Source organism: Scaptodrosophila lebanonensis, unplaced genomic scaffold (genome assembly GCF_003285725.1).
Source record: "Scaptodrosophila lebanonensis strain 11010-0011.00,11010-0021.00 unplaced genomic scaffold, SlebRS2 tig00000001-arrow-pilon, whole genome shotgun sequence".
Taxonomy (NCBI): Eukaryota; Metazoa; Arthropoda; class Insecta; order Diptera; family Drosophilidae; genus Scaptodrosophila; species Scaptodrosophila lebanonensis.
Genome location: NW_022060529.1, coordinates 19,420,361 through 19,444,488, shown reverse-complemented (window position 1 = coordinate 19,444,488; position 24,128 = coordinate 19,420,361). Strand labels below are relative to the sequence as shown.

Genomic DNA, 24,128 nt, shown 5'->3' with positions numbered 1-24,128 from the left:
CGACAGCCTGCAACTGTTTTCGTTCACTACAACTATATAATTTTCCCATCATAAAGTTACACCAACAAAACTGTGGGGTGGCAGAGAAAAGGCAAAACTTTGAAAATTAAAGAAAATAGCGGAGCGGCCTAACGCGTGCCTCCATTAGTTGGCTGTTATGTGGCAGTAGCAGCAACAGCAACAATATCAAAACGCAGAAAATAATTATACAACTAGCCCCAAATATCAAATAATTTCAGTTGCAACGAAAATTCAAAATCAAAAGTGATTTGCTGCATTCCAGTTGGATACTCGTACAATTGTATATCGAAATTGCCGGCAACTGTAATTGGTTTCGATCTCTTTCGATCTTCAAATTATGGGTTACAGCCATTCCCAGCATGCAACTTCCACAATGTTTATCAGCACACATCGTTGGTCATTCGTTGTTCATAGGAGGCAAGACTTTAAAGGTCTGTATCTCTTAAATTCTTTAAATATGTAATAAACTACTGTAGTGTATGCCATATCTTTTGAAGCTCTTAGAGCTTCTGTGGTGTTCTATTTAAATACAAGAGTTTATGGCGCCAAATGGTCCGCAGAATGTCATTAAACTCTAAGCAACAAATTAAAAAATTCTGTGATGTTAAAAGTGGATTCAAAAAAACAAGCACACTATTGAAAAATTATAGTTTTGTTTTATAATAAAAAGATGACAAGTTCATTATAACTCTCGCAAAATAATGAGTCTTCTATGGGAAGCTTCTTTTTTAAATGTATTCAATAATATTAATTTTCAAATTACAATGAATTTCTACATATTCTATATTCTAGAGTCCATGCATTTCCGACTAGAATCAAAAGACTAAAGTGTTAACTAAATTATGTCTCCAAGCCACATTAGAGCCAACACAAACAATGTTTTAAATCAACATTTTTGTGAAATATCTCACTCCAAAGCCCCAGCCTACATAACAGTTTGTAAAACTTCTTAGCTCTTAGCGCTTTTTGAAAAAATAGAGTTTTGATTGAGATCTCAAAGGAATTACCAGGAAATATGGCTAACAAAGGCTTACCTGAATTTGTTATTATATTTTAATGTGTATGTGCTGGTAAATAATGTAAAGCTCTCAAAACATAAAGCAATAATACTGGTATATCATAAAAAATTATATCGTATATTTTATGTTTCCTCCACTAAACCAAAACAACTTTTCAGCAATTGCCTTTCACTTCGCGGATACTCAAATGATTCGGATTGACATAAATATTTTTTAATGACCCAATTTCAAAGTTTGCCATGATCATAACTGTATGTTTATGCTACTCGTACTTATCGCATATCACAGCCAATCCGATGGGGGTCTATGGCTGTCAAAGTTGATGGTTAGCTCAGTTGAAAGTGCACTTGCTGAGCAAAACTTCTTTAGAAATTCCAAACATGCCAACCAATTAAAACGGCTGCAAAACGAAGCGCGCACTCGTAAAAGCACAATTCACGTACAGCGAAAATATAGAGACTTCAATTGTGAAATCAGCCAAGCTCAGTAGCGGCAGCCAAACTGAACAACATGAAAATGAAATTAAATGCTCGTAAAAGAAAAAAAAGCAAACGCAATGAGACCGTAACGATTTTCCTCATGAGCCGATGCGGTTGTTGTTAGAAGACGGCGCTTGGGGCAGTAACGGCGTTTGTGGTGGCTGCAACGGTAGTGGTGGTGGTGGCGGTGGTGCTGATGGTAGCACGTCTCTTCTTTTTCTCACTGAGCGATTCTAAGCAATAAAAAAAAAACGAAACATGGCCAAGATAGAGCTGGAGACGCAGTCGGGGACGGGGACGGGACTAGTCGCGACTCTTTGCCGGCAATTGTGGCATTTAGCAGGTGTCTCTAGCCATGGCTGCGGCTTTGGATGTTGTTTTTAATGTGGCGCGAAATGCCAGCGCAAATGTGTTACCAACAAGCCAAGCACTATGTTTGAACTTAACCCCAAAAGCTGCTATTATTTTTCGGGTTACGGCGGGCAAATGTAATTTGTATGCTCGGCGCCGTTGTTCTTGTCTCGGTTATGATTACAACAGAAAATCCATTTGCATAAGTTGGCTAGAAAATGTGAAAACAATGTGAGCAGACGAATTGCTGCACTCTCAAAAAAAGGAAATATATTTTAGTGTTTTTTTCTCTTACATAGAAATAGTTCGTTTTTTTTTTTTAATTCTAATATTTGTTGCTATTTTTGTTAATACAACAATAAAAACCATTTTTTAACAGAAACGTACAGTTAAAGATAATGTTTGTAACTTACATAATGTTAGTACCTTAAAGATAAAAAGTTAATCTTTAAAATTATATTTGAACTAATTTATTTTACATATTCCTCAAAGTGGTGTTAAAGTATTGTTAGCTCGACTCTTAACACCTTGCACCCAGCAATTTCTTTTCTTCAGTCATTCAACTAAAAGTAACATTATTCTACAAACCATTCCTATGACAGCTATATGATATAATGCCCCAATTTGAAAAAAGCTTTAAGTTGGCTTTATTTATTCAAGATAAGAAGTAATTCTTTAAAACTATATTTGAACGAAGTTATTTTACATATTCCAAAGTGATGTTAAAGTAGTGTTAGCTCGACTCTTAATATCTTGCACTCAGCAATTTCTATCCTACAGTCATTCAACTAAAGGAAACTTTATTCTACAAACCATTCCTATGATAGCTATATGACGTAATGCCCCAATTTGGAAAAGGCTTTAAGTTGGCTTTATTTATTAAAGATAAGAAGTAATTCTTTAAAATTATATTTGAACTAATTTATTTTACATATTCCTCAAAGTTATGTTAAAGTAGTGTTAGATCGACTCTTAACACCTTGCACCCAGCAATTTCTTTTCTTCAGTCATTCAACTAAAAGTAATATTATTCTGCAAACCATTCCTATGACAGCTATATGATACAATGCCCCAATTTGGAAAAAGCTTTAAGTTGGCTTTATTATAGCACCTAATACACTTTTTTTTGAGTGTATCCCACAATTCGCTAACCAAAATTCGAGCTGCGCAACACGGCGCATGCGCAACATTTGTCAGCTGCCAAATGCGTCTGTTTAGTTCGCTTTAGTTATTTGACAAACAGAATGCGCGTGCGCACTCGTGTATAGCAACGTTAAGGCACAGACAACAGCAACAACAAAGGCAACAACAACACACTCGTATTATTGAATATGAGACAATGCAGTCGTTTGGCAGCTAAAGCGCTTTTGGCATTTGCACATAATTAATTGCAGATTTCGTTGCAATTTTTGTAAGCTGGTAGATGTTGTTGTTGTTGTTGTTGCTGTTGTTGTTGCTATTGTTGCTACCACTGTCGTTTATGCTTTTCGTTGGCTAATTGCCTTGCAATGCGTCGCCATTGTTTTTGAACATTTTTTCGGCACAATCTTGTGAGAAAAGCACTCTCGGCCCAAATGAACGAAACACCTGCCAGAGGCTCAGTTACCAAACGAAACACTCAACATTTTTCTTGGTGCCATATGAGTTGCATTTATTTGAAATATTCGCGAATGCGGAAAACAAACGTTTATGTTCCTAATGGCATTTTGATGCGATCTCTAGAAACAGCGCAAAAGTGAAAGGCTCCGCTCGAAGCATTGTGCGCAAGGCTTACAGGGCTCTGAAATAAGTTTGTTAGCTCCAATAAAAAGGTAACTAATGGCAGCTCCAGTTAACCTGCACATTTGTTCAGAATTTCTACATAACGGACCCCAAACTTATTAGCAGGTATTTGTATTCCAAAAGCCAAACTCACAGCTATGCAATGGCCCTGAACTTGAAACAGCCGATCCGAAAACGATGAGCTCGGCACGGCGAAGTTCCAAACTACAGCTGATTAACAAGCTGATTTACATGTTGAACAAGCGTTTATATGTACATATGTAAATGAATACACACATACATGCATGTATTGAATGATTTGACAAGTTCAATGCGCTCTAAAAGACAAACAAACAAACAAAAAAAAAACGAAAAACACCAATAAGAAGGCACAAATTGCGCTAGTGACGTAAAAAATAAACAACATCAGACAGCCGAAATGTCTGCCACTATTTGGTGGTGTGTTTACACGGCCCGTCATGACAACTTAAATGGCCAAAATGTGTAAATTTTTGTTCGAAGCTCAACCAACTACCAAGAAACTACCGTGTTGGACGGCCTTTATTCGTACTTAGCTTGAGGCAGCGAGCGAGCGGCACGTCCACGCATTGTCTACGCATGTCCGCCAGGTGCAGTAGGCACCTCATTCACTCACTTACTCATTCATTCATTCATTCGTTCATAGCACTCACACGCGCCATTCACCAATTAAACTTATGAGTCATAACTCAGACGCTTAGCTGATTAATGCAGTTTACAACATTTATGCAAATTAAGCGCCATTCAAAATGTATGCCCACTAAACGGGCCGAAAATTTATGGTCGAGCAGTTTGAGAAAGTATTTGTCTCTGTCATCTATATAGCAGTCGGGGGCCTACAAATTAGCCCTGATACTAAATCGAACAAATGGAACAGCGAGTGCGACAACAGCTGCACGTTAACGGCGGCAAGTTTGTTGCCTAAGTCATTCGATTGAAACTACACCACATATATTGTTTGTTTAATTGTTATATTGTGTTGTCATATTCAAATAAATAAAATAAACATAGATTTCTAATACAAATTTGTTTCATAAGGTTTAAGCAACTGCGTTTTATGTAAATGGTCTCAATTAAACTATATTTATTTTGTAAAGTTGCACAAGCATGACTTCTTGACAGCTTTAATTTCCCATAAATATGCGAAATAACGCATATATTTGTATAATTTTAATAATTTCAAAAAATTTTCCATTTGAGATCGACATGTAAAAGAAGTTGGAATATAAAATAAAAATAGTTTCCTAATACAAATTTGTTTCATTATTTTTAAAACGATTGTTCATTTTGTAAATGGACTCAATTAAACTAAATATATTTTAAACGGTTCCACAAGCATGACTTTTTGAAAGCTTTAATGTCCCATAAATATGCCTAAGAGCATATATGAAATTTAAATCATTTCAAAAATTTGTCCATTTATGGCCGATGTATAAAAGAAGTTGGAATATAAATAAAAATAGTTTCCTAATAAAAATTTGTTTCATTAGGCTTAAAACGATTGTGCTTTTTGTAAATGAACTCAATTAAACTAAATATATTTTAAACGGTTCCACAAGCATGACTTCTTGAAAGCTTTAATGTCCCATAAATATGCGAAATATCGCATATACAAGTATAATTTTAATAATTTCAAAAAATTTTCCATTTGATATCAACATGTAGAGAAGAAGTTAGAATAGCAGCTCGCTTCTAAAATCATTTAAAAAACCATTTAATTTCCTGATGAAGTCATTTGTTTTAAGCAGCTTTACATATCAATTTCATTTTATTATGGTACTTAAAAGAAAATACAGAATATGTTTAAAACGTTGCTGAAGAACATTTAGTAATAAAGGTCACCCAACAATGTTCATACAAGTAGTTTTATTGAAGTGCAGACTACAAGACAGTTTAATCTGCTTAATTTTAAGTGGCTGCGATTTACATTAAATCATAACATAACGATTGCTGAGAATTTATACTCAATACACCTGCACATAATTCATAATAAGATTGTTCAATATCATAAAAAAAAACTTTAGCTCACAAAAATGATATTTTTATTGAGTAAATTAATCTAAATGCTTTCATTTTGAGATAGAAATTAAGAGAATACGAAGCTAGCATTTTACATAACCCCTTCATCTTCTCTTCCCCGCATAAGTCACTCGCGTTAAGCTACAACACATACCATTTGAATTTCATTATCATTCCTAAAATCAAAAAGAAACATTATTTTCGACAGCTTTTTAAATGCTTCAGTTGAGGTTGAATTGGTATTTTCAAAGCAAGTGTTGGTAATTGTAAGCTTAGCTGAAAATGTTTAATAATGTTACTCATTACCTTGAAAAAAGCGTTCCGCTAAACATTGTTAGTTTCATTGCATCAGAAAAACACTTAAGCGCTTGTCAGATAAGTCCTTTCTAATCCTTTATTTCAAAGGCAAATATTGTACTTTCATTTGAAAAACAGCTCTTAAACTCTATCTGCTTTCTCCTTCGTTGGGATTACATAAATTTTAAGCGTGTTGCATTTCAATTGAAATGACTTCGAGTGGAAGAAAAATAGCAGCTAAAAAATGATTGTGAAGCCAATTATGCATGAATCAGCCAAATGACAAGCAAGACATGACATTAAAAATTGAACGAGCAACAAAATCTGGGCTCTATCAAGACACAGACACGCACACTCACACGCACACTCTCACGCATAGTCATACACAACGAATTCACTTTCATTATCTTCGCTTTGGCGCCGGACACTTGCCTAACAATTCACAGCTATTTTATTAAACAACAAAAGGAACAGCCCCTCGGCAAGGTTATAATCTAGCACTCGGATTTGCCTTACAAGCACTTGAATTAATCCAGCACCAGCAACAGCAACAACAATAAAAACTCATCAAAACAAGAGACAGGCGGTGTGGTGCTTTAATTGAAACATTTGCCAAGTCATCTGCTGGGTTAACAGCGTAATAATTGTTAAATTGAATGAGTTCTGCTTTGTACTGCAAATATGAAAAACAATGAAAACATAAAATAGTTGCTCGTAAACTTACACGTACAATGTTGCTAAGTTGAAAAGGGTTTAATTAGCTGCGGCTGTCGCTCTGAGTGGGCCAGAGGGCCATCACTTTCGATTAGCCTGATTAGCCAATGGCTTGGCAGTCAACAGTCAATAATGTTCGGCATTCGCCCCTTCTAATCGCTCAGCCGCCGAACCATTTACAATTGGTCATATTTGCATAAATTGTTGTTGCACAAAACATAATTCTCTGTTGGATGCAAATTGATTTTCAAACAACCCGCTAACGGCCCGCATCAAGGCTCATAATGATAGTCCACTTTTTCACTTTTCGTGGAAACTCATTTGGCCACCGGAATTTGACATGGTTGCGCCCCACATTACGTCTAGCCACCATAATTGAGTTATTAACTGGAGCTCACAGCATTGGAAATAATGATTATTACAGGGAGTTGTCCAACTGACCATTTGACCACTTCAAACACAGCTGCCAAAATATTGCCAATGATATAACACCCTGTAAAATTGCTGAACCAGTTCGTAAAATATTTTAATTGATCATACGTCAGAGGAAAGCTAAGCAGTTGAAATTCAAATGTAGCAATGACATTACAACAACAACAACATCGGCCGTTATGTGCCGTAAAGTAAAAAGAGCCAACGACAAGATACAACAAAATCGCTATAAATTTCATAACTCGTATCGTTAGGTTGTACATTTTTCGAAAGGCAAATCCATGCAGCTCAAAAGGTAATAAACTGTTTGTTACACTTTCGCCCACGCCGGCCAAATAACAACAAAAGCACTACCACAATTCTGTCAACAGTTTTCTTCTATTTGGCCTAAAAAGCAAGTGGATAGTACCTATGGGCATGACATAACCCACTTACATAGCTGGCGTGCAATAATGGCTTTTTTTGGGGCCTGTTCGAAGTGGCATCTTAAATGGGCACTATTAACAGAAAGGCTAATTAATGTGGAGGGTATTGTGATATAGTTTTGAACAATTTGAGCTGTCATTTAGTTGAAACTTTCTACACAGTATTCACTAAATACGCTAATTAATATCTGATGTGTTGAACAAATGTTTATTTTTTTATTTATTCATTTATTTATTTACTTATTTATTTACTTATTTATTTACTTATTTATTTACTTATTTATTTACTTATTTATTTACTTATTTATTTATTTGTCGCCATACAGAGCTGTCGATGTGAAAAATAATACAAAACTTATGCTAGATAAAACTAAAGAAAAACAAAGTAAAGCAGAATGATTTGAATAAAGCCGAGACTAAATTTTCTGATCAACTGCAAGAAACCCGAAAGCATAACAAATATGTTACGAAGCAAAGTATTTTTACTTGAATATTACATTCTTGAACTATACCTAATAAATATAATTTGTTATTAATTGGCATTCATGGAAGTTGTACATTTTAGTAAACTTTTTTACGCACAGGAGTTTCTCAAACTATTAATTATGTTCTGAGTCATATTTTGTATTTGGTAGTTAAGTTCATTAGTTAAGCAAATTTTTCCAAAAAAGTGACCATCCTATATTAAAATGGTTTTATTCAAACGAACTTAAGTTTAATTGATTGAAATTGTTAATTTCAAATTACATTTAAAGTCAATTTTCGAGCGACAATTAGTTTGAGCAGCTTAGCGATAAATCCATTCAGTTAAATATTAATAGGATTACGATATAGATTTGGTATTAGTTACTCCTGTCAACTCTCCAGCAAACTTTAAAAATAGTTTATTGATATCATTTAGTTGATATCTTTATAAATTTAACAACCGACCAAAATTTGATTATACATAAATGAATATAAATTTCCTACACTAACTCCATAAGTTCTAAGAGCATTACTTTTCGTATCCAACTTAAATTTGTAAAAATAATATAATTTGTAAAAAAAGTTCCCTGATATATTCATTACTTTTAGCCAATATACCTATACCTATACCAATATACCTAAGATTTTATCAATCAAACTAGGCGTAACACAAATTTCAACATTTATGATGCCTTGTTAATTCAAACTTGATCTTATCATATCTTCAACACATTCATGTAATTAATTCTATAAGTTCGTTGTAGAGAATGCCAAAGAATTGCTTTATTAGTGCCATCAACTTTCAATTCTACTTGAGTTTTTGCGCCTTTTTTATGGCTATTTAGATGTTAATTTAATTGCCCGACTTTACGACTTTATTATAAATGCCGAAATAAATATGTAGCTCCTCTTGCGGATAACTTTCCATGATTTACACAGTTACATAATAGAAACGCCTGGCTTAGGTCTTCTATTATTCCATTTTTTTTATATCGCGCAAGGCAGTTCCTTTTTCCGAAACACCCGAATGCCCTTTTGCCAAGTAGTGTGCATGAAAAGACCTCCGCCGAGCATTTTGTGGTTTGCGCTCGCTGCGACATGTAAATTGGCAACAACATGAAATTAAAGACATGTCCGCCTTATGATTTATGGCCGAAATTCGCACGCCATTTACCAAATGCTGGGGGAGGGCGTATACGTATTATTTGGCGGAGTGCCTTGCCTTTTGTTTGAACAGGCGCATGCAAATGGGGAGAGAAAAAATAACGTTACATTTTCGAACATGTACGGCCAAGTGAAAGTAAAACTGGCACCAGATCTATGTTCAAAGTGAGGCGCGGATTCGCTTGCAGCAATGCTTTGGCGGCGTGACCTTGTTAGCTGTCATAAAAACGCTGTTGAATGCAACAGCAGTGACTGAAAAAGCCACAAAATAGAGTAACAAGTTAATAAACGACACTGCCGTGGCAATTGGGCAACATTCCGGCCAACAATTAAGTTGCAGTCGCAGCTGCTGCCGTTTGTCTCGGGCTTAGGGGCCGGCCGGGGCCAACCGCTGGGCTATAAAATGCCTAAATGACCATTAAGCCAAATGCAATGGGACGGAGACGGCCGTGCCAGAAAACTCAATTCAATTTGCTCAGCGGCCACTTCCCTCTTATTAACGTGCTTTCGGGTGGCTACAAAAGCATCGTTGGCACGTCACTTCCTTCCTGCCCCTTTGCCGGTTCACTTCCGTAACTTTTTGCCTTGCCTCTACCCAAACAAACCCGACCTAATGAACACTTGGCCCCCCGACGGGATAATTTGTGCGAAAAGTTGATTGATTGTTCGATTAACTTTCACTGTGCCGATTTACAAGTCTATTTAAGCTTATGGGCCAACTAAAAGGTTATAAATTATGGCTCAACCGAAAAATGGCTTTGTGGTAAAATGCACACCCATATAATACAGTAGATGGCTTTTAGTGCAAAATGACCATCAGACCATATTTAAATGTTTTCCTTTGCCCTTTCCCTCGGACAATGAAAATCGAAAGTGAAATGCCACACGCAGTTAAGCTTTCTGGCGCTTTCTTTACAGAAACAATGGCCAGCGAAAACTTACAAGATCAACAGCAATAATAATAACAACAACAATAACACAAAGTAGTAACAACAAGACATTCAAATTGAGACTATAATTAAATGTAATGTGACAAAATTAGAGCGGCTACCGCCATCGAAAGTGAAAACATGAAAAATGTTCATCAAAAAACAGAAAATTGTGTTACAAGCATGTAAGCTGGGAAAAGCATAAAAAATGTATATAATTAAATGAAAAATAAAAGTGCGCTCTACGAAGCGTGACAAGAACGTGACTCGACTGCGTTTTCATCAGCAACGTCTCGGAGTGGACGAAGTGGAAGAGGAAAAGCTTTTAATGTCTTCCTCTTCAGGAAATTTTCAAAAATCAGCTTATAAAGTGTCTAATAGCTCTGATGGAACAATAGCAATTGTTATACTATATTAAATTGCACTTTATATCACAGATATATATTAAATTAAATAAACTATGTAAGCAAATATTCAAGACAATATACTAGACCGAAATATTTATCTATTTTGTTTTAATTCTAATGGAGAGCTCGTTGGTTTTTTTCCACAGTGTTATATTAATTTTATATAACCATTGAATTTTGGTTCACTCTTCAATGCTCTATTTTACACAACTTTGTAATTATTTAAATTATATTAAAAAATTGATCTCACTTTATTTAAACCTAATCGCAAATACGAGGGCTTTTTAAAGTAAGATTTGAATTGTATACAAATTGGTTTTAGCTCGCAGTCGTAAAAGCCTCTGTCTACAAGTACGAGTATATTACATTTTGCTTGTTGCTCGAAGCACTTACAGGCAGGCAAATAGTTTGCTTACAAATTCATCTAACCTTACAAGAACACCATCAAAATAAAATACGATATTTTTTGCAAATAATTTATCTAGCTAATCAAATGTCAAGTCGGAGAAGAAAGTCATTTTTTAGTCATCTTTATCCAGCACTTTCCCATCAATATTGTTTAAAAACGAAATTGTTACTAGAAAGTGGGCTTTTCTAAAAAATTTACTGAAAATGTAGACGCGCAAAGCTACAAAACTATTTATATGTTATTTTCTTATTTAAGTGACTTTAATTGGAACGAAACTATTTTTCTAAATGTTATCTCATCTTAACTCGTCTACTGTAATTATTATGGTAGAAGGGAAAAACACATTTATATTTTACTCAGAATTCATATTGACTGTTTATTTTGAAATTAAAGCTTCTATTTTAACACCACTTTTCAGAACAACTAGCATGCTCATTTATATCGTTTTCATATTAATATTATACGTCTAATTAAATAGTTTTTCTTAAACCAAATAATCTCCTGAAGCACATCTATAATATTTATTTTAGCATTTACAATTAAAATAATAGCGGATTTTCACAACTTAGCTTTTTCCTAATGTGTGTATTAAACAGTTTATTTTTTTAAATTTGTAATACTCTAAAAAGGAACTAATTTTTTTTAAGATGTCAATCTTGAAGCAATCATAATTTTTGAGAACATATTATCTTTAATGTTGCTGCCAACACTGTTGATTATATTTTTTATTTTTGAGTATTGTTATTGCTAGCTATATCTTTTATGAGAGCATATGATCTTTAGGGCGCCCAACAATGCACACTTAATGCCATGAGAAGCAAAAAGTAATTAAACATGACATTTACTTATGTACATACATACTTATGAATGTATGTATTGATGTGTGTATGTATGTATGTATGTGTGTGTATATGACAATAAGTGCTGCACTAAGCAAATCTTTGCAGCAAACCATAAACACAAAATAAAGTAACGACCATAAGCGGCCATAAAAGATGCAAAAAGCGCGAAAACAAACAAACAAACAAACAAACAAATGAACGAACGAACGAACGAGCGAGCGAACACGTTTCTTCTAAAGCGGCTAATTAATTCCAGCAATAAGCCCGAGCTGCAATAACTGAGCCAACTTGGCAGTAGAAATACGAATAGAAATGAGCAAGAGCTGAAATGGAGACTCAGACTCAGATTCAGAAACTGAAACTGTAACTGAAACGGACAGGTGGCGGACAGGTGGGTTGGCGGGCATTTGTGGAGATATTTAGCCATTGTTGTTGCTACTTACTAAGTGGCTTGTATTGTTGCTGCTGCTGCTGTTGTTTTTACTGCTACTGCAGCAGTAGTTAATGTTGTTGTTGGTAATTAATTTGTTGCTCCATTGCTTATAGTGTCGCCTGCTTTTCGGTTTCATTGTGAAAGTGAAGCAAAACGAAACACGCCAGCAGGCCCCACTCCCCCTCGTCGAGAGACTAAGTATTTGCTAATGTGCACATAAATGTCTGCAAGTATTGCCAACTGGCAGCTGAAACTATACTGCTGCTGCTGCTACTGCTACTGCTGCTGGTAGCAGCAATAAAGCGTTAATCAATTTTGAGCTAATGCGCCCGTATCAGAGAGCAGAAATCAGAAATGGTTAACGTTCCGCTTTTGGCCATTTACGCCCTTTTCTGCCTTTCCATTTTCGGCGCATTAACGCGGCCATATGCAAAACCAACTCCGACTCAATCTTGCGAATCATACAAGTATAATCTAAAACGCTTGGTGAGTGCATGCAAACCGCTTTGACTTCAACATAATGCCATGGCGGGCGAGACTTGTTAAGACTGTGTGAAGCAATTTAGCCAGAAACTAGGTGAGGCTTGGCTGAATATTCCGCCACAAGCAATGCAACAATATGTACTTTTTGCAAACAATTTTCAAGGCGATAAGAAACAATCAAATAATTTGCAGCAGCTCGTAGTACATTAATCTACAGAGATGATATATGCATTATGCTAATTGAACTTGACAGAAGCAAGAGAATGTTGCAAGCAAGGGCTAACTTTTTGAATAGTTAACCTTAAACTATATATCTTGAGTGGTAACTGAATTCACTTGTGCCTTTGCAACATTCTACTCTTTGGATTTGTTTTCGTCACTCCGCTGTACACTTAAAGAAGTATCAATTATATTTCTTCGCACGACTGCACACTGCAATTTAATTTGTGCCTTTGTTTTACACCCAAACACAATTTATAAGCTGCGGCTTTATTTGGGCCCGTGCTGAAACCAGATTGGTTTTCAACTCTTCAGGCATTGTCTACCCTGCATTTAAGTAACCCACTAACATGTATGTACGAGTTTACACTTGTATGGGTTTCTACAGCAGCACAACTTGTAAAAAAATCAACGCCCGGTGTTTAAGACGCGGGTCTATTACCATTGTTTTCAATTGTTTCACTATATTATTAGCAATTTGTGATTTTGGAAACTCCACTACTATTAGGATTGTTGTAATATAAATTCGATAGCTAAATTATTAATAAAGGAATGAGATGATGGAATAGCCCGGCACTTGAAAGGTTATCTATACTTAGGTTATAAAAATTTCTCACTAGGGTTCTGAATACTAATTCCAATAAAAATGTGACGAACAAATATTTTCTTGTCTTCCTATACTTTTGTTTCGTTTTAAGCTGAAGTTTGAATGCTTTATTTACTTTAGTAAGTACTGAATAACAGCATTTGTTTCATGTTCTATTTATTTTAGTTTTTTATCTTAAACGACTTAAGCGAACGGTATTGTAAAAATAAAATAAAATTATTTTTAAATAATTCTGTATAATTTCGAATACATTTCCCTAAATATAAAAATCAATATAAAATATTGCATTCGCATTAGGTTACCGCCAGCCATTTAATTTAATTATTATTTATTTTTGATTAAGCACTAAATAAAATACAAATACTTTGTCGAGCTATTAACGTTTGTTTAAAGATCACTTTTTAAATTTGAAATAAAACTTATAAAATTCCGTTCCTTTGAGTTCATGTTTGGTTGCGGCATGTAGCTTTTCATAAGAAACTACAATAAAATGCATTCTATTGGGACATTCCAAAGGCTAGTGTGATTACTTCTGATCTGAAATGACAACTGTACGTGCCGCTCGGCAATTGAGATTGAAGTGTTCTACTACCGGTATGCCGCATGCCAAGCATGGTAATAAAATAATAATGTAATAAAATTTGGATCTTTTGATGCAGAGGAAGTGACTATAATTAACATGCTGACCAGTTGGTGCTGACCACCACGTTATGGCAGCGGGAGAACAACAACAACTGTAAAGGTCAATTTGCATAACAGTTACACGAACGGCAGCCACGCTGTGTATTGTTCGAATACGTACATATCTGCATACAGTGCTATGTAGTATGAGTATCTATAGCAAACCAAGGTCGCGATTGCAATCGGTGTAAAAAAAGATTCCGAGCCGACAAAAGAACCCAACCTAAAATAAAAAGCTTTGCTTGATTTTCATACTAACATACTACACACACACACACACATACACACACACACACTCGTACATAAATACTAGCATGTTTTACTTACCACTGTGCTTATGTTTGCAACAATTGGACACGCAGAGCGTCTGTCGGTCAGTCGAGCACGAATTTAAACAAATGAAGTTCGAATTGTCTTGATGGTGAAGCTTAGGTCATGTTTCCGATTCGTGTTAACTAGTCTTGTATCTTGCATATTGGTTGTACTATATATGTACATAGATAAGTGTATGTTTGATGGATGATGTTAGGCAGAGATTGTGCCACGCCCTGTGACCGTAATAATGTCAACAAATCGACAATCGACAAGAGAAACCGAAACAGAAATGATGTATATTGCATAAGATTAGGCTAATGTGTTGGTAATTACTGTTATTACAGCCGAATGTTATAAATTGTATTACAAGACATATCGCGCAAATTGTGGATCTAACCTTCTGTCTTGCACTCACACACACACACACACACACACACACACATCACACTTGCCCCTGGTACAATTTCAATTCCCAGACTATGTCTACATCCACAGATTGCAATTGCACCTTGTGGTCCGATCCGCCAGCGCAGTAAAACAAAAAACAATTGTTACGCCCACACTGCTTGAGCCAGAGCCAACATTTTCATTTTTCTAAACATTTTCCAACTCTTGGTTGGCTGCGGTTAATGTGAAACACATAGCCGCTCTGTGGGCAAAAGCCGCAGCTGTTGGCGGTTGATTACACACAGGCGGCAATTGCGTTTGTTTAGTGGGCGCAAAGGTTATAGCCAAAAGACAGAGGAGTTATATACTACAAGTATAAGCAGACATATGTGTATCTGCACAGTTGTATTATGTAGAAGACATGCAAAATAATCCATTGCGCAATAATACACACACGAGTTGCAGTAACGGCACGTCATCGGGAAACTGTAGATATCTAATTTTTTCGATAGTTAATAGTCGAAGACTTCCTGGGTGATTTATTTATATTGCTGACATCCGATCAGACTAAGCGCCTCGTATACGTACTATATATTCCTTACTTACTTAATATTGTACAGTATTATGGTGCATTCATATTTATATTTAAATTTCATTGAATTGTTTATTTATTTAGTAGAGCAAACATATAATTACAAATTAAATGCTAACCAACAATTTATCGAAACAATAGCTTTTGATCTTCAGCTCATAGTACGTACAGGATAATGAGTCTTATATTTATAATAACATTTAAATACATATGTAATTGTAGCTATTTAAGTATTATCATATCTAAATGTATGTAATGTGTATGATAAGGAGAGCATTAAGGGTTAATGGTTAGGCCTACATTTTGTGTTAAAAATTACTTTAATTGAACATTCATTAGAATAAAAGGAGTTAGCAATTGATATTACCAAAGATTTATTTTCTGACTACTAGTAGCGTTGTAGAATTTTTAAGAACATTCTAAAGTTAGGACGAGTTATACATCCTAAGATTAGTCAGACGAGTCAGTTACTTTAGAAATTAATTGGCACCTAAATATCAATTTATTATTTCACGTAAATATTTAGGCATTTGTCCTTTACGAGTTTCCTATGCTTAGGTATATGTTATCTGCAATTATTTATTAGTATTAGAACTATTATGCAATAATATTAAAGGAAGTACAGCCAAAAAAAAAACAATAAAATAAAATACAAAATTTCTTTTCACATATACATTTACATTTTCCATAAACAATTTTAAAAGATAACACATACAAAGTTCCTTTACTTATGGGTTTGTAATTATTAAAAGTAAACTGAAAACTTATTTTGCCATTATCTGTTGGCGAAATTTTCGAATTTTCAATGCAACATAATAATAACTGTACTTTTTGTGATCGAAGAAAGGGTAATGGATTTGTATAACTTAAAAGGTTTACTTTTTGAACTACTCATAAATATTCAAACATGTAGTACATATACATATATATATATATATATATATATATATATGCATGTTTTTGTTTTCAAGTGCCAGCGTGAAAAATTCTATGCTCGACATTTTTCACACCGCTAATGAGAATTCTCAAAATAGTTGCAATACAAATATGGCTAAATCTGTCGCCGCTGTGCAAATTTAAATTTCGGTCTCTATGCAATTCGCATATAAAGTCGTGCGCCTAATTGACAATTTTCCGTAAATGTAAAACTGATTTGAACAAAATCTTGGCGTGTCCAATTGTCAGTCCGGTGTGGCAGTCTGTCGGCAGTTGACTGCGAATTTGGGACTGGCAAAGTGGAAATTCGCTTGACCGTGCACTGTGTGCGGTTTTCTTGATTGATTTGCTAAATTTTGTTATTCGGAAATGTTGCGCATTTGGCGTTGGTTGTTGATGTTGGTATTGTTGTTTTATTTATGAGCCGCTGCACTCGTAATGGAAATGGAAAATCAGCACCAGCTCGCTGATTTAATCAAGGTTCTCTTGTGGCAGTAATTACACTGATCATCGACTCCGTAGGATTGTTCTGATGTTTGTGAACTGAATGCAAATCATATGGATTTGTGGTAAATGGACATTCTGGTCATAGACCGAACAGCCTGATAGCCTTGACAACTAATATGGGCATAAATAATATGTATTTATCCATACGTTGGATATTTCTTTAATTGCTTAAAATGTATCTAATTAAAAAATATCGATACAAGACAAGAAAAATATAAGAAAAATAGAACTATCGACGGATTCAAGTGAACAAATAAATAAAATCGCTTAGAATAGCACTGAAATAATCTCAATTACTTCTTCATGCTCATTCGCAACATAATACGAATATTCAAAGTAGAATATGCTCAAGTTTGTGGCTTAAGTCTTTTGATTTTTTTTTACATATTGCCGAATCAATTGGAAATTCTTTGAATTGAGATCAAAATAAAAATAAATTATTCGACTAATCAAATAATGCATAAATAAATGGGCAATGGAATTCGGCTCTGGCAGGTGTTCGCACAATAACTATTATATACAAGTATATATGGGGAACAATTGGAGGCGTAACAAAAGGCAAATGATATTTTGAAATTTCCCTTTCGTTGCGCTGCTTTGTTAAAAGAAAATAGCATTGTGAGCCATTCAATGCACGTACTTTATTAAACACACATACAAAGCTGGCAGCAAACGGTAATAAACGTAGCTGCCCCACAATTTGCCGCCCGCGTGATTGGCACTTTGGCAGAAATTAATAAGAAATCAAAACAATCAAGGCAACCGATTTTTTATTTCATTAAATTTGCCGAAGCTGCTCGGTTCTGCCACAAACACAAAGCAAACAGCTAAGTTCGCCACTTCATTTGCAGCTCCAAATGAGCTCAATGTGGTGCATTGCGTCATCGCCGTCTTGTCGACCAAACTCTGACGATTGCACAAGCCTCAAGCTGGCAACCGCATTTTGCACTTAATTTAACACGTACTTAGTAACAATTTTTATGACGTGCCCCTTGCAGAAAACTGAATTGAAAACCAATAAGCAGTGCGAAAACAAATTAAAAATCGTTTTGTATCGCTTTTGTTTTTTCAGACAAACAGCCGGACCAGACGCCAGCCGGCTCCTATTGGCAACAGCATGTGGCCGCGCCCAGCAGTTCGACGCCCTTCGACTCGCCCTTCTTTTCGGCCACACACGGCCTCGTCCAGACGCACCCATCACTAGGGGCAAGCATACCACGCCCCGTGCCTCTCAATAGCAACAGTCTGGGCAGCGGTTTGCCTGCAGGCGGAGGGCCCTCCCTCACCGCCGGCAGTGGCTACCTAAACTCCCGCGGCAACTTGCCCAGCTCGGCGCGCTATCCGGCCAATAAAATCACCGGAACTGTTGTTAATCCCAATCCTAAGTCTCCATTCCGCCACTTGGACTTCTCGACGAGCGCCACCGCCGAGCTGCGACGCAATCCCGCTCTCTCGGCTCCCGATGAGTGCGCCCGCGCCTGCCGTGAAGGAGAACCTCCGAGAATCTGCTACTACCATTTCACATTGGAGTACTACACCGTACTGGGCGCGTAAGTAAACAGCCAACTATTATATGTTTCAGATTTTAGAACTTCCATTCAAAAGTTCAAGTATTCCTTATTCTAGAAAAATGTTTCAATATTAGGATATAAAGATGCTTTTCAAAATTTTCAAAAGAGTGTTTATTTCACCCTGAAACCTAGGAGCTACTTCATTTTCATGGATTTAAAGAGGCCACATGCTGACCCAAAAAATGCACAGCTATGCAAAGGCAAAAATGTTCTCCTTTGCTGATGATGTTGATGATGAAGATGTTTAGTATTGTGTTTATACATATGAGTATATGACTTAATCCTTCGGCAAATAGGTATAATGGACAAATAAAAACTCCAATGAAAAGTTCGCTTAAAAAACTAAAAACGCTTTAGCACAAATTTCTTAGCAGAAAATATTTACATAGTTATTTTGAGAAATAGCCAAGCATTATAAATCGAATATTTATAGTTTTTTTAAATGTTATTTTCTTAGTGAAGCTGCATTCAGTTGTATTTTCATGAGGATGTTCCAAATTAGAGGACTGACTACTCAGTGCCTTTTTTGTTAAGTGTTGCAGACGTCCCAATCGTCGCGGAAGTATGACATTAAAAATTTATTATTTTCATAATCAAATCACGAGCGAGCGCCCGTAGCCACAAAAACCAAACACCAGCCACTCATTCAATAAATAAATTCGAAAGCAATCAGATGAGCACCTGACAGACGAATAGGCGAACCGGCAGGCAGGCAGACAGAAAGACGAGAAACAGACACATCTGAATGGGGCACCAGTGAACGTGACATAACAAGCAATGCCACTCGTCTCGAACACAGCCTCTCAGACATTGACAGCTAGTGCAGAATTAATATGACAAAGATATATAGACGTCATGATTGAAGTTGTGAGTGCGACAGCAGCAGGAAGAGTGGCAGAAAGTCCGATCGGGTCTGAGTGCAAGTGTTAAGTTCATACAAGTATACGTATACTGATTATTCCCACGCCATTATTGTCGACATGCAAACAAACAAGCGAAGCTGAGCAAAAAGTCTCAACTCAGATGTGTGCCACTGTTACCCGTTTCTGCGGCACCAGAGGTAAACAAAAAGCAGCTCCGGCTTTATTTACATTATGCACGCGACTGTATGTGTGTATACGAATGTATATATGTTTGTGTGTGAGTGTGTGAGTGTGCCAGTGCGCTTAATAAACCGTATCAAGTATACGACAAGTAGCGCCGCCTTTTTCACAAAGCTTTGAAATAGACGCGACCAGTTCGACAACCTCGTTCGAATGCACAGTCGCAGGCACACATGCGCAACACTCGCCTAATATTCCGTGAACAACTCAGTGCATTCACATTTCATTACAGGGAGCAATGCAAAAACAAAAAAGCAAATACAATTTTTTTTCAGTACAGGGCAGAGCAGGAAGATAAATTAACACCTTAAACGGGCACAAAAAAATTACAAATACACATGTTGCAAATGGCAGGCTAATTGTGGATTTACTTACTACACGAGTATTACGGACTTAACATTTTTTGCATTATTTTAAATTGTAATAAGTGGCACACCATTTAACAGATTAATTCTTTAAAGTCTTAGTAAATGGCTTATTTAAACTATCAAGTGTCAACATATTATCGCTTCGGGAACTGTTTTTTATTAATTCATTTTTTTAATAGTAAAGTGTATATTTAAGAAATATAACAATCATTTTTATAATACATGCTTGAATTAAATCGATCTATAAATTGAGCAATTGTTATATATTTTTCACTAAATAATTTTATTCTTTTTTTTTTGCACTCCTCCAGAAGAGTTTAATATTTTTATTTATTTCAATTAATAGGCTGAGTAAATGTTGTATAGATTTTCATAAAAAATTGATCAAGTTCCTTTTAAAATAAATATAACTTGAATACTTTGTAACTCAAAAATCAACGTTTAATTTAAAACATTTATAATTTTTATACTTGTTGAAGTTTTAGGAGCCATTTATAATTGGATTTTGGATAATTTGGGGTCAAGTTTTACCCCAGAAAAACTTCGCTTCGTAATTTGGGCGAATAATACATTCAAGATGAGATAATTTCTAGATTTTAGATTGGTTATTTTTGTAAAATTTTTATTTTACTTATAGGCAATTAACACTTAATTAAACGACAAATGTTTTTTCGTTTAAAAAATAGCTTTGCTTTTTACTTTTTAAAAGGCATAATTTTCAACATTCTCTTAATCTTATATCCATTTAAACCAACGCTGTTGAAATATCCTACAGCCTTCTCAGACTTAGCCCGCAGGTTTAATTCAAGATGACAGTTGTTGTTGATGATTGAGGTTTTAAAAGTGCAGCAAACAACTTAATACCGATATAAATTCCCTTTGATTTCAGTAGCCTATTTCAATCAGACAATTTTTTTATGGAGATAAAACCGTGTTTTTAAGTTCTTATATAAGTTTAAATCGAAAAGAATTGTATAATACGATAAACATATGTATATGGGCAGTTTATTCCCTGGCTTGTTGATCTTGAATTGCCCAATTGCTTTGCTGATTTGCATCAATAAAAACAAGAGAAAAATGACCACACAATTTAAGCATGCACTGAAACAGGCAAAACAAACTACTGCAATAAAAATGTTGGCAACAATTTTGCATAATTTTATTTATTATAATTTGCATCCGCGCATTAATATTGTGTACTTCCTGCAGTTGTCGCAGCTGCCATTGCAGATTTTCATTTACCAAGCGCGAAAAGCGAGAGAAAATGAGAGAAAAAATAAATACAACCAAAAACCATCAACACAAAATGCACCCGAGGTGTTTGTGCAGCACGCTCGACTTGCTCGAAAATGACAGAAAATTATTATGAACGATTTAACGGCTCATTGCGTATACGCCGCGTGTGCAGGTGGCCGCAGCCAGCCGCCGGTGTCTGACATTTCACAGACACAAGCACATAAGTGCCAGAGATTGGAAGGGGGATTGGTCGGCAACGGAATAATAAACCAAATAGTCGGGCAGTCTCGTGTTAATTTTCTACAAAACAATATAGGGTGGGAAAAGCTATTTATGCCAGAAAAATTATAAATTTGTTGTTTTAGAACAAACACACAAAATTACCTAATATAACTAATTATAGTAAAAACAAAAAAGTAATTTAAGCTAAAACTTTTAGGCATTTATAGAAGTGAATACTATTTATAACTACAAAATGTATTGTTTTAAGCTGTTCCTTAAAAATTGAATTATAACAAATACAACGCTTTCTAATTACAAATCAGATATAGTATACAACTTTTTCAACTTTTTCGCACGAAAACATTAGCTCCTACAATCAAGCAAATAATTCCTAACCAAAATAAATTGTATTTTATGTATATATAAAGCAAGATCTCCTCTTACCTCTTATTGCTGAGACATTATTATTATGAAGCTAATAATTAATATGTACCAATACATACATATGTATGCCTTCTCTTCTAACTGAACTGCGAAAATATTTCTCAATTACGTCGGCTAAGGGTCTTGCAGCTGTAGGGGCTATTTTGGCATTAAGACTTAAATGCAAGGACAAACCTAGTTGAGAAAAAAGAGAAGTAAAAGGAGAGTTAAATTTAAGATGCTAGGTCTATGTATTTTCAAACCGTTTTAAACGCATCTCCTTTAAACTTTTATTTTATAATGTTAGTGGAAAGCTACATATTTTAGTTGTGACTTTTGTTTTATTTTTTTCTTGAAGATAAGTTCAATATATACCGAAAATTGTTCATAACTCTTTACGAACTGAGCGTTTGAATGAATTAATATCTAAGCTTTAAATTGAATACTATTAATCAGAACTATAAGTAGATAAGTCTTGACGTGTGTCATAAAAGAACTCATGGCTCCGATCAACTTGCTAATCGTTCTTAAATGTTCTCTCTTACAGCGCCTGCCAGGTGTGCACACCTAACGCCACCAACACGGTCTGGAGTCACTGTCAGTGCGTGTTGGCCGATGGAGTGGAACGTGGCATTCTCACTGCAAATCGTATGATACCCGGCCCCAGTATTCAGGTGTGCGAGAACGACAAGGTTGTCATTGATGTGGAGAATCATATGGAGGGCATGGAGGTGACCATTCACTGGCATGGCATTTGGCAGCGTGGCTCGCAGTACTACGATGGTGTGCCTTTCGTCACCCAATGTCCCATCCAGCAGGGCAACACCTTCCGCTACCAGTGGACGGGCAATGCGGGTACCCATTTCTGGCACTCTCACACTGGTCTGCAAAAACTGGACGGTTTGTATGGCAGCGTTATTGTCCGTCAGCCGCCGTCCCGTGATCCAAACTCGCATCTGTACGACTTCGATCTGACCACGCACATTATGCTCATTAGCGATTGGTTGCATGAGGATGCTGCCGAACGCTATCCCGGACGTTTGGCTGTCAACACAGGCCAGGATCCCGAGTCGATGCTGATCAACGGCAAGGGCCAGTTCCGTGACCCCAACACCGGCTTCATGACTAACACACCACTTGAGATATTCACGATCACACCCGGTCGTCGCTATCGCTTCCGCATGATCAATGCCTTCGCCTCCGTGTGTCCGGCCCAAGTCACAATCGAGGGACACGGAATGACAGTGATTGCGACAGATGGCGAGCCAGTGCATCCGGTTGATGTCAACACGATCATTTCGTTCTCAGGTACTGTACCGTGCAGATCGCCACCTGCACGAGTTGTCAACCAACTTACATTCTAAGAGCATTCAGGGCAGCATGTAATTTTCAAAACTCTTGTTAATATGTAGTTACACGTTTATGGAAATGAATGAGAGGAATAGAACGAACAAACTATCAATTCAGCAGCATAACAATTAAAGCTAATATTCAGTTGGTATGAGTCTCATTAGGAAAAGCGATTATTATCTTTGTCGCATTAACATTCTAAAGTTTAGTTTAAAATAGCTTGTAATAATATTTATCTGCAGTTAGTTACATGCTTATGGAAATGAGGCAAAAGAAGGGAATGGAATGGACAACGGCTCAATTTGCCAACAGAAAACTGATTGCAAAATGTAGTATCAGAATATTATATTGCAGATATATGAAGCTCTTGAAAATATGTTAATCGCATTATTAGAAAAAAAGGAATAGGAATAGATGGCCACTATCTTTGGCGTAGACTTGTTCATCAATCCGTATGAACATCGAAAACATTGAACCACAGCAGCTAATTAAACTAAGCACGGAGTTTAAAATTACTTTATTTATTTGGAGACCAAGTTTCCTTACTCGTATTATTTTATATGTATATCGAACCAAAAGTCAAGTACGCAACATAAAATAATGAAATTGTTATACGATTTTATATTAAAGGGCTTGAAAAGATAATATAAGTAGTATGAGCTGTTTCAGAAACAAAAGTAGTTCGTGAAAAATTCTTGAAATACATTTTGAATGACTATTAATTATACATACATGTGTATATTTTGTATGTATGTAATATTTACCATATAATGCGACTAATAACTACTTGTCAAAATTCAAGTGAGCATACATCAAGGCAGCCGTTCACTTTTAACGCCCAAGAATCGTTCTGCATTCCTACTCACCACTTGAAAAACCAAGCGCTTAGGTCAAGTCCAATCAGAGTGTCGGCGAACGTCGA

The 24,128-nt window shown here is 35.8% G+C and overlaps 1 protein-coding gene across 1 annotated transcript in view; it reads left to right on the top strand.

Annotated features, from left to right (window-relative positions):
- The window catches only part of LOC115634550 (laccase-5), a 62,845-nt gene that overhangs the window by 34,725 nt on the left and 3,992 nt on the right, over positions 1-24,128 (top strand). The window contains exons 2-3 of the mRNA XM_030532365.1: positions 18,006-18,483; positions 22,404-23,164. Coding sequence (XP_030388225.1) covers positions 18,006-18,483; positions 22,404-23,164 — 1,239 coding nt within the window. The remainder of the gene's footprint in view (positions 1-18,005; positions 18,484-22,403; positions 23,165-24,128) is intronic.